The 15,785-nt window shown below is 41.1% G+C and overlaps 1 protein-coding gene across 9 annotated transcripts in view; it reads left to right on the top strand.

The window, feature by feature from the left end:
- BABAM2 (BRISC and BRCA1 A complex member 2) overlaps positions 1–15,785 on the top strand; it is a 226,112-nt gene that overhangs the window by 199,357 nt on the left and 10,970 nt on the right. For 7 of the 9 annotated variants that reach the window (XM_020793128.3, XM_020793131.3, XM_020793130.3 and 4 more), the window contains exon 11: positions 145–298. In XM_020793128.3, coding sequence (XP_020648787.1) covers positions 145–298 — 154 coding nt within the window. Of the gene's footprint in view, positions 1–144; positions 299–2,569; positions 7,887–15,785 lie in introns of those variants that run through there. The other 2 variants (XM_078383026.1, XM_078383025.1) reach the window with 1 other exon arrangement.

Raw genomic sequence — 15,785 nt, 5'->3', positions numbered from 1 at the left:
TTAATACCGCATAAAGGGAGATACAGTATGGTCTTTTACAAGTGATTTTATTTCTTGATATGTTGGCTTCTTAGTACAAGATTGGTGAATGCAGGAAAGAAAGAAAAAATGTTAATATGTTTTGCTTTTATTTTTTCTTTGTAGTTGACCTACCACTATATTTTCCTCGGGACCAGCCAACTTTAACATTTCAGTCTGTATATCACTTCACTAACAGTGGAGAGCTGTATTCCCAGGCTCAGAAAAATTATCCCTATAGTCCACGATGGGATGGCAATGAGATGGCCAAAAGAGCAAAGTAAGTTGTGTGATAGTTGTATAGTCTGCTGTGTATTTAGATGCTTGCTGTTCTAAAGTAGTTATGGGCCTATCAAATTTGACTGAAGAAAAGTGGGAAGAACACAGCTGTAGCTACTTTCAGCATGCAAACACACCTATTCTGTTTCCCCAAAAATAAAACCTAACCTGAAAATAAGCCCTAGTATGATTTTTTCAGGGTGCTCGTAATATAAGCCCTAACCCCAAAATAAGCCCCAGCTAAGTGAAACCCCGCCCTGCACTATTGTGCAGCATTGTGCAGCAACCAGATGTAGATTGTTGTACATGAAAAACGTACAACAAACGTCTCCTGAAAATAAGCCCTAATGCATTTTTTGGAGCAAAAGCTAATATAAGACCCTATCTTATTTTCAGGAAAACATGAGAAACTTTGGGAGGCTCCTTGGCATGTGCACTTATTTGTAAGCATATCTTGCTATATGACTGCATTTCAATGTCATGATGAACCCAAAATCTATGTACCTGCTAAAAAGTAGGAGTATCAAATAGAAAGCATCAGCACAGTACCTCTCCATGGAAATCTTTGGTGCCTGTAGATCTCTGGGTTACTGTGACACACTTGTGTAATTGCTATCTCAAAAAACCCCACAGGATGACTACAACTGGAAAGCTAACTGCTGTTGAGTGAAAAACAAACAATGCACAAATAGCAGAGCCCCCCATTTCACATTTGTCCCCACTAGGATGATGAATTGTAAATACAATTTAAAAAAAATTATAGCACTGGTCTACCGTAACAAATGCATGATCTGAAACTGTTTGTGCCTTTTATTTTACTAGCTGCAATTTTAATTGCTATGTTTTCCGGCCCAAATATAATCCTTTCAAGAACACAAATGATGTGGCATTGAATGAAATGTAAACAACAACAACAAAGGAAACAAAGCAGTGTGCGGCTTTGTTGCTGTGTGCTTCAGTTGTTCACATGCCTATTCCCTATGGTACACTATCAAGACATATTAATAAACTGTGAGAGTGGTAAGAGGAAAACAGTGGGTGTGCACAAGGTATGTAGACCAGAAAAAATAGAAGAATTTTACAAGTGAAACATTGAACTGGAACATAAGAGAAGAACAAGAAGGCATAAAGATTATAAGGATAGGGGAATGTAATGGAAGATAGTAGATTGGAATGGTTTAATTCAGAGGTTCATTTGAATGCCTTGTAAGAAAAACAAGAGTTAGGGGTTAGTCTCATTCTCACAGAACAAAGGCTGGTTTTGCAGAAGAGGGAAAAATGGCTGCAGGCCATTACACTGAAACACACAGTTCATGATAATCTGTGGTGCACATAAAATATGGCTAATTATGGGAAGCTGGTCATCTTATTCATGGCATAGATGTAAAGCAGACCTTAGGTTTTCGTTTCCATGGGAAAAATCTGATGTTTGTCTCTTCTTAAGAAGGCATTCAATTGTATGTAAACAGAATGTACAGCCTCTCAGCCTACAATTGTATGTAGAAATGTTGTAAATAAAGCTTGCTTGTTGTTTTGTACACATTATACTTAGCTGTTGGAAACATGCCGGTTTAGTGTCTGTTCTCAGTTATTCTCTGGAATTCCCAGGATTCCCATAAGCTTCATGAAATGCAGAAGACTGATTTTAGCCATTTTACCTAGGGCTTGTCCATATCAATCATATTTTGAATTCTAAAAGTGGTGGTTAAGAATATTGCACATCCAGGCAAGGACAGTAATAGTGTTTAAGGATTTTAAGAATCCTATTCTTGATGCAGGGGGGAAGTCTACTTTTGTAAGTTCAAACATTATTTTAAAACTGTGTAGGGCAATATGCGCTGGATCGTTTGGCAGGCCACTTCAATGAACATTCTCAGAGACTAGAAAGCATGACTTCTGTATCCTTCCATTCTTTACCCTATTGTCTGCCCCATGGTTAACTAAAACACAAAATAAATAACAAAAACACGCATCATTGATGTCCTTCCAGAATATAAACTGCCTGTCACACCCTTGTGCCCTGATACTGGAAGGTTCCTCTTTGTTTTTCTCACAATGTTCCAGATATTATCAGCCCAGGGCATTGCTGATGAAAAAATAATGACCCCTGTTTCAATTGCTCTGGCGTGTCATGCCATGTGCCATTTTGTTTTTCCAGCCTGTCCTGACTGGACACAGTATCCAGTTGATGAAAATAAAATAGCTTGGTTGATAAAAATAAAATAGCAGAAACTGTAAGGCAGCTATGCCATTTTCTCTCTCTTTTTTTCAGGAAGGAGGAGAGAGAAAGGAGAACCCATTAATCTGCTGCATTAAAAGATTGAACCTATGAAATAAGGAGGGGTTCACAAAGGAGGGCAGTTTCCCAAGCGGCTGTGTTTGTTAATCTCAGTTTGTTGATTTTTTAAAAAAAGAAAAGAAAAAAGCAGGAGTGGGTTAAAATATTGTGACACTTTAATGACTAAGTTTTAATTCACTATGAATTTTGGTGGCTCAAAATCCACTTCTTCAGGCATAAAGAATGCAAAAAGTGTATCTTCCATATTTCTACATGTCTCTATGGTGATATGAATCATGGCCAGGTGAGGATACACATAATGTACACAGTGACAATGCTTTATTGACACAGGAATGGGACTATCAAGCTGTTAATTACATGAGGTTGCAGAACCTAGCCTGTGTGATAACTAATAAGCTATATGTTAGGTGGATTTGGCTGTCACATAAGTGCTAAGAGTTGTCAAAGGAGAGAACTATTTTATACCTGTAATGTACTAGAGAAATTGCAGGAAATAAACAACATGCGCAAGACAGCTCTCATCGACATGGAACTGAGTAGACTGGAGACGGACATTGTTGCCCTGCAAGAGATGAGATTGCCGGGCATGGGATCTGTCAAAGAAAAAGGGAAAAAAACTTCTCATTCTTCTGGCAGGGTAAACCATTGAATAAGACCAGGGAACTTGGTGTTGGCTTTGCAGTCAGAAATATTCTGCTGAGATCCATTTTTCCACCTACTGTGGGGAGTGAAAGAATCCTGTCTCTGCAGCTCCACTCATCAGTGGGACCAGTCACCCTGATTAGTGCATATTCACCAACACTTATCCACAACAGAAGTCAAAGACAAATTCTATGACGATCTAGCAGCTGCTATCAAAAAAATCCCTGAGAGAGAACCACTATTCATTCTTGGAGACCTTAATGCTATAGTTGGTGCCAATCACAATTCCTGGCCCACTTGTCTAGGCCATTTTGGCATTGGGAAGATAAGCGAAAATGGCCAATGCTTCCTGGAGTTTTGCTGTTATTATGGTCTTTGTGTCAGCAATACGTTCTTTAATATGAAGCTTCAACACAGAGTTTCCTGGAGACATCCAAGATAGAACCATTGGCATCAGCTCGATTTGATCCTCACTAGACGTTCTAACCTTCCTAATATTATGATCACACACAGTTACCAGAGTGCTGATTGTGATACTGATCACTCCCTGGTGTGTAGTAGAGTAAAACTGTAAGCAAAGAGATTGTATCACACGAAAAAGGAAGGAAGATGACGTACTGACACCAACAAGACTCATGATCAAAGAAATGTGGAGGAATTTGCCCAACCACTTGAGGAAACCCTTCCAGGCCCCACTGATGCATATGCACCTGAATGATTGAAACATTTGAAGAACGCTTTTTATAACACTGCCTTGTCCACATTTGGCAAGAAGACCAAAAAGACAGCAGACTGGTTCAAAGTCCATTTGGAGGAGTTGATGCCAGCCATCGAGGATAAGAGGAGAGCTCTAGCAGCATACAAAGCCTGTCCTAGTGAGTACAACTTGCAGGCTCTTTGATTTGCTCGTAGCAAAGTCCCAACAGGCTGCCAGGAGATGTTCCAACGATTATTGGCTTCAGCTTTGCTCTCAGATACAGATAGCAATGGATACAGGTAACATCAAGGGAATGTATGACGGTATCAAGCAGGCTTTAGGTCCAATACAGAAGAAATCTGCTCCCTTGAAGTCTGCTACAGGCATCATCATCCAGGACGGAGCATAGCAGATGGACCACAGGGTGCAGTATTACTCTGAGCTATATTCCAGAGAGAATGTAGAAGAGACACTAAATAACATTGAGTGCCTGCCTGTCTTGGAAGAGTTGAACAGTGAACCAAATTTAGCAGAAATAAAAGTGGCCTTGGATTCCCTCACCTCCGGCAAGGCACCTGGGAAGGATAACATCCCTGCTAAGGTGCTATATAGAGATCATCACCACTGAGCTGTATGAAAACTTTTGTCTTTACTAGAGAGGAGTACCACAGGACATGAAGGATGCAAACATCATCACATTGTATAAAAACAAAGGAGAGAGGGGCGACTGCAATAACTATCATGACATCTTTCTTCTCAGCATTGTAGGGAAGCTGCTTGCCTGTGTTGTGCTGAAGAGAGTCCAGGTGCTTGCAGACAGAGTCTATCCAGAATCACAGTGTGGATTTCAAGCTAATAGATCCACCATGGACATGGTATTCTCCCTCAGACAGTTGCAGGAGAAATGTAGGGAACAATGACAGCCACTCTTTGTGGCCTTCATAGATCTCACAAAGGCCTTTGATTTGGTTAGCAGGGACGGCCTTTTTAAAATGCTTCCCAATATTGGATGCCCACCTCAGCTCCTTAACATCATCAGGTCCTTTCATGAGGAAATGAAGGGCACTGTAGTTTTTGATGGCTCAACATCAGATCCCTTTGTCATCAGAAGCAGAGTGAGACAGGGCTGTGTCCTTGAGCCAACCCTGTTTTTTCTTTTCTTTTTCTTTTGCTATCATGCTGAAGCATGCCTTTGGAACTGCAACAGAAGGTGTCTATCTCCGGACTGGATCTGATGGAAAGCTCTTTAATCTCTCTAGTTTCAGAGCGAAGACCAAAGTTCAGCTGAAATGAATGCAGGACTTCGCCGATGATGCAGATGTTGTTGCCCACTCTGCTAAAGATCTCCAACAACTCATGAATCGCTTTATCAAGGCCTGCCAAGACTTTGGATTAACAATCAGCCTGAAGAAAACACAAGTCATGGGCCATGGTGTGGACTCACCTCACTCTATTACCATCTCCACTTAAGAATTGGAGGTTGTTCATGACTTTGTGTACCTTGGCTCAACAATGTCTGATACTCTGACCCTAGACGTTGAGCTGGATAAACGCATTGGCAAAGCAGCTACCACGTTCTCTAGACTCACAAAGAGAGTATGGTTTAATAAGAAGCTGACGGCATATACCAAGATCCAGGTCTATAGAGCCTATGTCCTGAGCACACTCCTGTACTGCAGTGAGTCCTGGACCCTTTGTGCATGGCGAGAGAGGAAGCTGAACATGTTCTATATGCGTTGCCTCTGACACATTTTTGGTATCACCTGGCAGGACAAAGTTCCAAATAGAGTAGTTCTAGAATGATCTGGAATTATTAGCATGTATACATTACTGAAACAGCGATGTCTGCGTTGGCTCGAGCATGTTGTGAGAATGACTGATGGTTGGATTCCAAAAGATCTCTTGTATGGAAAATTAGTGCAGGGAAAGTGCCCCAGAGGGAGACCACAGCTGCGATATAAGGATATCTGCAAGCAGGATCTGAAGGCCTTAGGACTGGACCTCAACAAATAGGAAACCTTGACACCTGAGCATTCAGCCTGGAGGCATGCAGTGCATCATGGCCTCTCATTTTGAAGAGATACTTGTCCAGTAGGCTGAGGCAAAGAGACAGCCCTGAAACCAGCAAAATCAGGGAGCTGGACAAGGGACAGATTGTCTTGAATTGGCCTTCTCAGCCACATTAGACACTGTTCCAAGTCCTCCATACAGAGCACGTTACCATAGTCTCTCGAGGGACTGAAGGATGCCTAATCTAACTAGAGAAATACTACATAAGATTACATAAAATATTACAGGAAAATGAGAAACATTATGTGAGGATCCAGTTGAACCAAGCAATGTGTAAACTAGTCATTGCCAATATAATCCAAAGCAATAGTAGTAAGATTTTTCAAAGAATCTCAGCACTGACTCTTTATTCAAATTTAATGGGTGTAATCCTGTTGCTCTACGTAGTGCATTGCACTAGAGTAGAACCTTTGAATTAATGGGGATTTGATAAGTCAATTTCTTTATAAATTCTGTTGATTCTAACAGGTCCTCTCTAGTTGCCACTTATTTTGGCATAGTAAGTCTCAGCTAGAGTAGGCCCATTTAAATCAATGGAACTTATGGGGGAGCAGACTAAACAAATCCCCATTGATTCAGCTGACCTACTGTAGATGTGGCTTACTCCACCAAAGAATAGGATTTCAGCCGCTCTGTCTCTGTGCACTGCCTTTTCTTTTTATGTGAAGCCTATACCACTCTAAATCTGTATATTTCAGTTTCCTAGTATTGTTCACTAAATGAAATGTATAATTACTGATGGGAAAAATGGCAATATCTAGAACAAGTGACATTTTGCTGAAATACTACATAATGCTTTATTCTGAAGCCCTTTAATATATAATTAGTATAACAGCTTTAATAATAAAATCTCCTTTAATTAAAGCTTTGTAGGGATAAACAGAAAACCAGTAGACTGAAAATAAATGTCACTGATGGCCTATAATAACAAAAAAATCTGTTGAAGTAGAATCTCTGTATTTTTGTGACAGTGAGTGGCAATACAATAAAGACTGGCTAGTTGAATCACATTTTTATGTACATCTTGAAAAGTGTCATCTTGGATAGCTGAGTGCAGCTCTTAAGACATGGTATGTTGGGTTTTGACAGGTGCCTGCCAGGGATCTTCAGTGCTGTCATGCATAATATGGATTTCAGCCAAATTAGGAGGGTTGGGAAACTTATTTCTGGTCACTTCTCATTAAATCTTTGACTATGGCAAAAGAAAAACAATGATTAAAGATGTAATGTCATGGTGGAAGATATATATATGTGAAATGCTTGACAGAGTAAAGGTTTTTCTAAATAACTAAGCTATAGTATCTGAGCATTGCAGCTGGTGAAATCTAGAAGTAGACAGATTTTGTTTATTAGATGAGGAATATAATTATTTAGAGTTTAATTATCTTCTATAAAAATGTAGACTCTTACATCTGATAGTACAGAACATTCTTTCAGATGACGGCTGAAATCCAGTAGTATTTGTGACTAGAGTTGGCCCATTGATTCAGTAGGACTTCTCAAGGAATTGACTCACCAAATCCCCACGGATTCAGTGGGTCTGCTTTAGTTGTGATGTAACAACTAAATTTCAGCTATGTAACTTTACCCCTAGTGTCCAGAAATGGGTGCCATTTACTTTTACATGGATATAAATATTAGAGTTCTTTACAAGAATATTTCTGCTATATTGAATAGAACTGTTTTCTTCTAGGCTCCACCTGTGGCATGTTTAGTGTAGATGCTCTGGGTTGTGCTAATGGAAAAGGTACAAGAACTAATGTTGTTCACAAAGTACTTCTGCAGCTCGTAGTGCAGCTAACTTAACTAGCATATGCTAAAATAAGGCTCAGCAATTAAGCAACTGTAACCCTTCAGATGTTGTTGAACTACAGTTCCCATTGCCATAGCCAGTGGTGATCAGTACTAGGCGTTGCAAATCATCAACTTCCGAAGGAATGCACTCCTGATCTAAGCTAATGAAGTTGTAATGAGTTGTGCAAGGGCTTATGAAGCAGCTAGCACACCAGATAGTGAAACTACTTCAGAAACTACCTGTGTAAAAACCTGGTGAACAACTTGTGTGCATGGAAACAAAGCACTGGATTTGGCATTTGTAGTAGTAGTAGTAGTAGGCATCCTTCAGTCTCGAAAGACTATGGTATCGTGCTCTGTATGGAGGACTTGGAACAGCGTCTAGTGTGGCTGAGGAGGCCAATTCGAGAGTGACAATCCCTTCCACACTGGAGACAAATCCAATCTGTCCCCTGTCCAGCTCCCTGGTTTTGCTTCCTTTGTGACTTCCTCTTTGCCTCAGCCTGCTGGACAAGGGTCTCTTCAAATTGGGAGAGGCCGTGATGCACTGCCTGCCTCCAGGCTGAACGATCAGATGTCAGAGTTTCCCATCTGTTGAGGTCTATTCCTAAGGCCTTCAGATCCCGCTTGCAGATATCCTTGTATCGCAGCTGTGGTCTCCCTCTGGGGCGATTTCCCTGCACTAATTCTCCATATAGGAGATCCTTTGGAATCCGACCATCAGCCATACTCACAACGTGCCCAAGCCAGCGTAGACGTCGCTGTTTCAGTAATGTATGCATGCTGAAAATTCCAGCTCGTTCTAGGACTACTCTATTTGGAACTCTGTCCTGCCAGGTGATACCAAAAATCCGTCGTAGGCAACGCATATGGAAGGTGTTCAGCTTCCTCTCCTGCCGGGCACAAAGGGTCCAGGACTCGCTGCAGTACAGGAGTGTGCTCAGGACACAGGCTCTATAGACCTGGATCTTGGTATGTGTTGTCAGTTTCTTATTGAGCCATACTCTCTTTGTGAGTCTAGAGAACATGGTGGCTGCTTTCCCAATGCGTTTATCCAGCTCGACATCTAGAGAGAGGGTGTCAGAGATGGTTGAGCCAAGGTACACAAAGTCATGAACAACCTCCAATTCTTGTGTGGAGATGGTAATAGAGGGAGGTGAGTCCACACCCTGGCCCATGACTTGTGTTTTCTTCAGGCTGATTGTTAGTCCAAAGTCTTGGCAGGCCTTGCTGAAACGGTTCATGAGTTGTTGGAGGTCTTCAGCAGAGTGGGCAACAATGGCTGCATCGTCTGCAAAGAGGAAGTCCCTCATGCATTTCAGCTGGACTTTGGTCTTTGCTCTCAATCTAGAGAGATTAAAGAGCTTTCCATCTGATCTAGTCCGGAGATAGACACCTTCTGTTGCAGTTCCAAAGGCATGCTTCAGCATGACAGCAAAAAAGATCCCAAAAAGTGTTGGTGCGAGGACACAGCCCTGTTTCACTCCGCTTCGGATGTCAAAGGGATCTGATGTTGAGCCGTCAAAAACTACAGTGCCTTTCATTCCATCGTGGAAGGACCTGATGATGTTAAGGAGACGAGGTGGACATCCAATCTTGGGAAGTATTTTGAAAAGGCCATCCCTGCTAACCAAGTCAAATGCTTTTGTAAGGTCTATGAAGGCCACTAAGAGTGGCTGTTGTTGTTCCCTGCATTTCTCCTGCAACTGTCGGAGGGAGAATACCATGTCAGTGGTGGATCTATTTGCTCGAAATCCACACTGTGATTCCGGATAGACTCTGTCTGCAAGCACCTGGAGCCTCTTCAGCACAACACGGGCAAGCAGCTTCCCTACAACCATTTGTATAAGGATGAAAACAGGAGTTCTGCAAGCAACAGAAGCTTTTAGTGTTTGCAAAATGACATGAGATGCAACCACTTCAGTGTGAGTGTGTCTGACCTCTATAGTGTTGGCAACCTCTTTTGGCCTGGAAGGAAAGAGGTACAAATCCAAGATAATACAGTGGTGCCTCACATAGCGAGGTTAATCCGTTCCGGATTAACCTTCGCTATAGCGAAACATCGCTGAACGGGACAGGGAAAGCCATTGGAACGCATTAAACATCGTTTAATGCATTCCAAAAGTCTCCTTTACTCACCGTTCAGCGAGGTTTCCTATGGCCGGCAGCCATTTTCGCGCCCTCGTTAAGCGAGGGGAGGGCGCGAAAACGCTGCGCGCGGCCATTACAGAGCTTCCGGTGGCCATTTTGTCTACCGAACAGCTGATCGTCGGGGCTTCGTTTTGCGAAGATCGGTAAGCGAAACGCTTACCGATCTTCGTAAAGCGATTTTCAGCCGTAGGGCCCATTGGTAAGCGATCGCATTAGCGATCCAAAAAAACTGATCGCTATGCGATTTCGTCGTTATACGGTGCGCTCGTTAAGCGAGGCACCACTGTATGTTGAAAAGCCCTTCCTGATTAAAGGTGTTTTGTACTTTGAGTTAAAATTTATTAAAGTAGATTTTTTTTCATACTAAACAAATACTACATTTCATGTGCCTCAGTAGTACTGAGGTTAATGTTAACAGTGACAAAGTAGACTCTTCTTCATAAGGAGCTGAAACCAGTAAAGCTGAAGTCATGAGGAAAAAAGAAGTCAAGGCACAAGGGAATGTACAAAAATAACTTTTAAAAACAGAAAGCAGAAATGAACTTAATATGATGTGTTCAAGAGCACCAGCACCTAAACCAAATTTATTTGAATATATTGAGGGAAATATGAAATAAGTCTAAGTTGCAGAAGATCCTGATAATACAGGTGAAAGTCTTCTGTATTTCAAGCCAAGAATTCATTTTTAAAAACTAAAATATATTTTCTTGTTAAAACTTTCAAGGAGAAAGTACTTAATTTTTATTTATTTATTTATTTATTGTATTTATACCCCGCCTATCTAGTCATTAAGGTGAAACTAGATAAGCGGTTTTGTACAATTTTATGTTGTGCTGAAATATTGAAGAACTGAATTAATCTTACTTTGTGGTGTTGAGGTGTTGGTAGGAGCTGAAAGCACAAGCCCAGGAGAGAGAAAGTGGATAGCCCTTTTCAACCAGTACCTTTTATGCATTACCGTATTTGCCGGTGTATAAGGCGACTGGGTGTCTAAGACGGCCCCCCAACATTCCCACTCAGAATGTAGAGTTTGTTATATACTTGCTGTATAAGATTACCCCCTCTTCCGCATGTATGATTCTGCTTTGGCTGCATCATGGGGAGAGTTCCTTTTGCCCCTTTTGGTTCCTTTTCGTAGAGAACCAGGGTTTGCTGGAAGAAGGAACAGCAGAGAGGCGGCAGCCATTTTGAAGAGGCGGCAGCCATTTTGGAGAGGCAGCAGCCATGTCGCATTTCAAATTGGTTGCTGCCTCTCTGCTGTTCCGACAGTCAGCTGTTTGGCGCTAGAGTCAGGCTGTTCCCAGGCTAGGAGCGGGGCTCTACTGGGTCTTACTACCAGGTAAGTGACTTCGCTGGAAGAGAGGGAGGGTTTGCTAGAAATGCACCCAGCGTACAAGACGACCCCCCCACTTGGAGGCATGTTTTTCAGGGCCAAAAAGTTGTCTTGTATGCCGGCAAATACAGTATGTAAAGACATAATAAAGAGAAGCATGGTAGTTTCACCCCTTCATCAGTGGTTCTATCACCCTCAGTATTTGAGAAATGACAATCTAAAGAGGAGGAAGACCTCCTCTCACCTGTAGTGAAAATGACAGTCAAAAATTATGGACAAAAAAAAAAAACTCTAGATAGTGGTGTGTTTTGTTTGTTTGTTTTAATCACTCTAGGTTTTTTTGTCCATGGCCGTTCTTAGTTGGTGGATTGATTTGTCTGGTTAATTTCAATAACGAACGAGACTCTGATATGGTAACTAGTTACGCGACCCCCGAGCGGTCAGCGTCCAACTTCTTAGAGGGATAAGTGGCATTCAGCCATCCGAGACTGAGCAATAACAGGTCTGTGATGCCCTTAGATGTCCAGGGCTGCACGCGTGCTACACTAACTGGGTCAGCGTGTGTCTACCCTACGCTGACCAGTGCAGGTAACCCATTGAACCCCATTTGTGATGGGGATTGGGGATTGCAATTATTCTCCATGAACGAGGAATTCCCAGTAAGTGGGGGTCATAAACTCGCATTGATTCAGTCCCTGCCTTTTATACACACAGCCCATTGCTACTACTGATTGGATGGTCTAGTGAGGTCCTCAGAAAAAAAGAAAAGAAAAAGAGAGTGTGGCGTTCACCCTTATTATGTTAAATAAGTCATGCATTATTCATGTTTTATGCTGATGTGATTGAGAGGTGGGGCCACTAGAGATATTAAAAGATTGTAATTAGTATGAGGAGTGAATAGGAACCTGTAAGATAATACAGTGGTGCCTCGCTTAGCGATCGCTCCATTGAGCGATGAAATCGCTTAGCAATGGGGTTTTGGCCATCACCAGAGCGATCGCTTAGCGATGGCCCCTATGGGGAAAAATCACTTTGTGATGATTGCGGGGAAGCAATCATGGCAAAGCGACCCTTTTTGCACAGCTGATCAGTGGTTCCAAAATGGCCGCCAGCTGTTTTGCCTCGCTTTAGAGGCACCGAAAATGGCCGCCCCATGGAGGATCTTTGCATAAGGTAAGTTTTTAAGCCCATAGGAATGCATTAAACACGTTTTAATGCGTTTCTAGGGGCTTTTTAAAATTGCTTAGCGATTAAATTGCTTAGCAAAGTTTTTCCTGGACCGGATTCATGTCGCTAAGCGAGGCACCACTGTATAGAAGATTGTTATTGATGCTTGAAGAACCCGAAGAAGATACTTATGAATTATTATTGAAACATCTGTAATCAATAAACCTGTTTTATTCAAAAGACAGTGATGAATGGACCTTTGTCTTTCCTAAGTAAAGTACATTGATTTAGTGATCATCTGTTGGCAGTGTGTGAAGGTGTGTTTGGTTTGCCTTCGTGTGCTCTCTGTTTTGGAGAGACAAACAGGGGTCACGAGGGGCAAATGTCATAATGAGATAGTAGCAGTTCGGCTTTCTATTTGTCTGGAGCTTAGGAATGCTACTATCTCTGTAGTTTTATGACAGATAATCTGTTCAGTGCAGTGCATGTTAAATAAATAACCCTTTACAAAGTGCAGTCTATTTTTAAAATAGTGTTTTTTGAGAACCAGTGAAAAATGCTCTCCTTACATTCCACTCAACTACAATCACAACCAATAGAATCTTTTCATAATATAACATAACAAAATTTAAACATTAGGGCCTGAAGGAACACCCAAACACACCCACAGCACCATATTTTTATCAGGTTTGTATTGAAAAAAGCATTTTTAATTAGAGTAGTAAGAAATAAAAAGAAGAGTAGTAAGAAATAAAAAAGATGCTAAAACATTTATTTAACCTTATATAGATAGACTGTATTTAAGTTTCAAATAATGTTTTCATTTATCGTTAAGAATATATGTGTGTCATAGGAATGGTCATGAACTTGCTTATTCGGTGAACGTTAAACACAAGACTTTGAGTTCCAGATCAGAGGGATACTTAAGAATACAATAACACATTACAATAATCCTGTTATGAAATATGACCTGATGTACTAAACCACACTTGAAACAATAAATGTTTGCAATTTATCTTCACATTGTTTATCTGAATCAACATTGGATGATTGAGCTTAGAAAGTGGCAAGAAAATAATAAGACTTTCAATGTACTGTTTTCCTCCATTTAGTAGAGATGGAAGATGCATGTTTCTGGTGTGCCAGCATGCCAACTATGGCCTGGGAGTTCGTAAACAAGCCCAGAATCAACTCATGGCAAAGTCATGACAACCTTGTACTTGCCAAAGTCAATGTACTAGCAAAGGACATGCTATTGTGTGGAGCTGTCCCCTTTTTCTGCTAAACATTAAAGCATGGTTAATGTCTTGGCTATTGTTGTCCTCTTCTGATTCTGTGCATGAAAAGAGGCATGGCACAGGAGAAATGCAAAGAACAGAATTTGGGCATCTCTGAATCATGATCATGGCAATGTGTGAATGGATTACAGTGTTTCTTGTTTTGTGAAAGAAGATGAGCATGTCCTTTTTTTAGTATGTTCTGGTATGCATGTTTACATGCATCCAAGAGGTAACTCTACATATTTATTGCCTGGAGCCTTCAAAATCTATATGTTCTCCCTTGCATATGATGATGCAAGGGAGCTCCAGAGCAAAAGCTCCAGAGCAAAAACTTGGTGATATCTGAGCCAGTAATTTTTTGGATGAAGCAGTGTGGCATTATGGACCACTAGCTTTCTGCTGTCCCTTAACACAGTGGTCCCCAACCTTTGGCCTCCAGATGTTCTTGGACTTCAACTCCCAGAAATCTTGGCCAGCAGAGGTGGTGGTGAAGGCTTCTGGGAGTTGTAGTTCAAGAACATCTGGAGGCCCAAGGTTGGAGTCCACTGCCTTAACATGCTACGAGGTGATATTGGGGACATAAGTAGAATATGCAGTGATCTTGTTTCTTAGTGACCTGAAAACATACCATTTGAGAGCATCATATGCATTTTTCCGCTCAGCACAGTTAATTGCTGTTTAACAAAATTCGTTTATTAACCACATCCTTTTTGAAGTTACGTTTACTCAAGGAAAAAATAAACACTTGCACTGTACTTCAAATAATGATGCTACGTACAATGGCAGGAATCCTGTTTGTCTAGACCTAAATGTGCTGGGTGTCTCACACAGGCAATGAGGATCGAGCAATTGGTCAGAAGTACGTTGTGAATAGCACTTCTGCTTTGTTGCAATATGCACTACTGCTGTTTGCATAATGTCAAGTTTCATAAGCATAGTTACTCAACAGAACTGCAGTCAGTTTTAGTTTGATTCCATTTGTTTGCTGATTTTTCTCCAAAGACTTTAGAGTTGCTTTCAGATTGCCTCAGAATGTCCATGAGTGCAGTGATGTGTTGGAACTGCAAGTGGCAAAGACATTTTGAAACCTTTTCCATAGGAAGGAGTGCTGTGTTCTGTTCCTCATTGCAAACAGATGTGAAGACTGCTACCCTATTGCTACAGCTGCTCCTTAGGAAAGGTTTCTATGTGTGTGTGTGTTTACATTTAACCTTTTTGCCTTGATCACTTTAGTTTTATTAGTCCTTATATAACAGAGTGTCTTGAAATCACCTGTGTCTTTTTATAACCATCCCCACCCCTAGAATGAGTCTCTAGGTCAGTGCATCTGGAAAGGTGGCAGCCCTGTCTTTGAGAGCATCATATTATCTCTCTTTTGCACTTTTAAAGGTTAATTACTGGGAGTTGTTCAAAAACAGCCAGCCAGACTACGTGTGGTCAGGGAAGGGCTGGCCCTCTGCTCGTCAAATGCCCAAGAACAGACTGCTGTGGGTGGCAAGCATTTTCAAAACAAGTTTTCTTTGTCTCAAGACAAGTTGAAGCAAGAACAGGGAACTATAAAGCCTTTAGAATTACCAGTCTGAGTTTCAAAAAGTGTATAGTCAGAGGGATTTACAAGAATTTGGATATACTTTGTGACCACGCTGTTGACATCCTTTATGTAACATGACATTATTATGAATTGGCAACATCATAATTATAGCCTGTGATGAATAGGTTAAAGCCACCAAGTCTTATGATTTCTGCTTCGGTCTTCCCTGAGTTAGTTCTAAAATTTAGTATATAGTGAAGAAAGAAATGGTTCTGATTTTTCTCCCCCAACTCCCTCCAGCTAAATGATTTAGAGTTAGGAGGCATTTGGTATGACCTAAAAAGCATTTTGTATTGAAAGCCAGTGCCTAGCATGTGTGCATAAATTAAAATTGTTAGGCACCATGGGGTTGGATGACTTCCAGTGAGATGAACAGCAGAATGGATTTAATAAGAAAACAAAAAAGTGCAATAATGTGTTCATAATAATATTTGTGAAAAGGCATTTTACCTCTTTTTCCTTTA

Source organism: Pogona vitticeps, chromosome 1 (genome assembly GCF_051106095.1).
Source record: "Pogona vitticeps strain Pit_001003342236 chromosome 1, PviZW2.1, whole genome shotgun sequence".
Lineage (NCBI taxonomy): Eukaryota > Metazoa > Chordata > Lepidosauria > Squamata > Agamidae > Pogona > Pogona vitticeps.
This window is presented reverse-complemented; position numbering and strand designations above follow the sequence as displayed.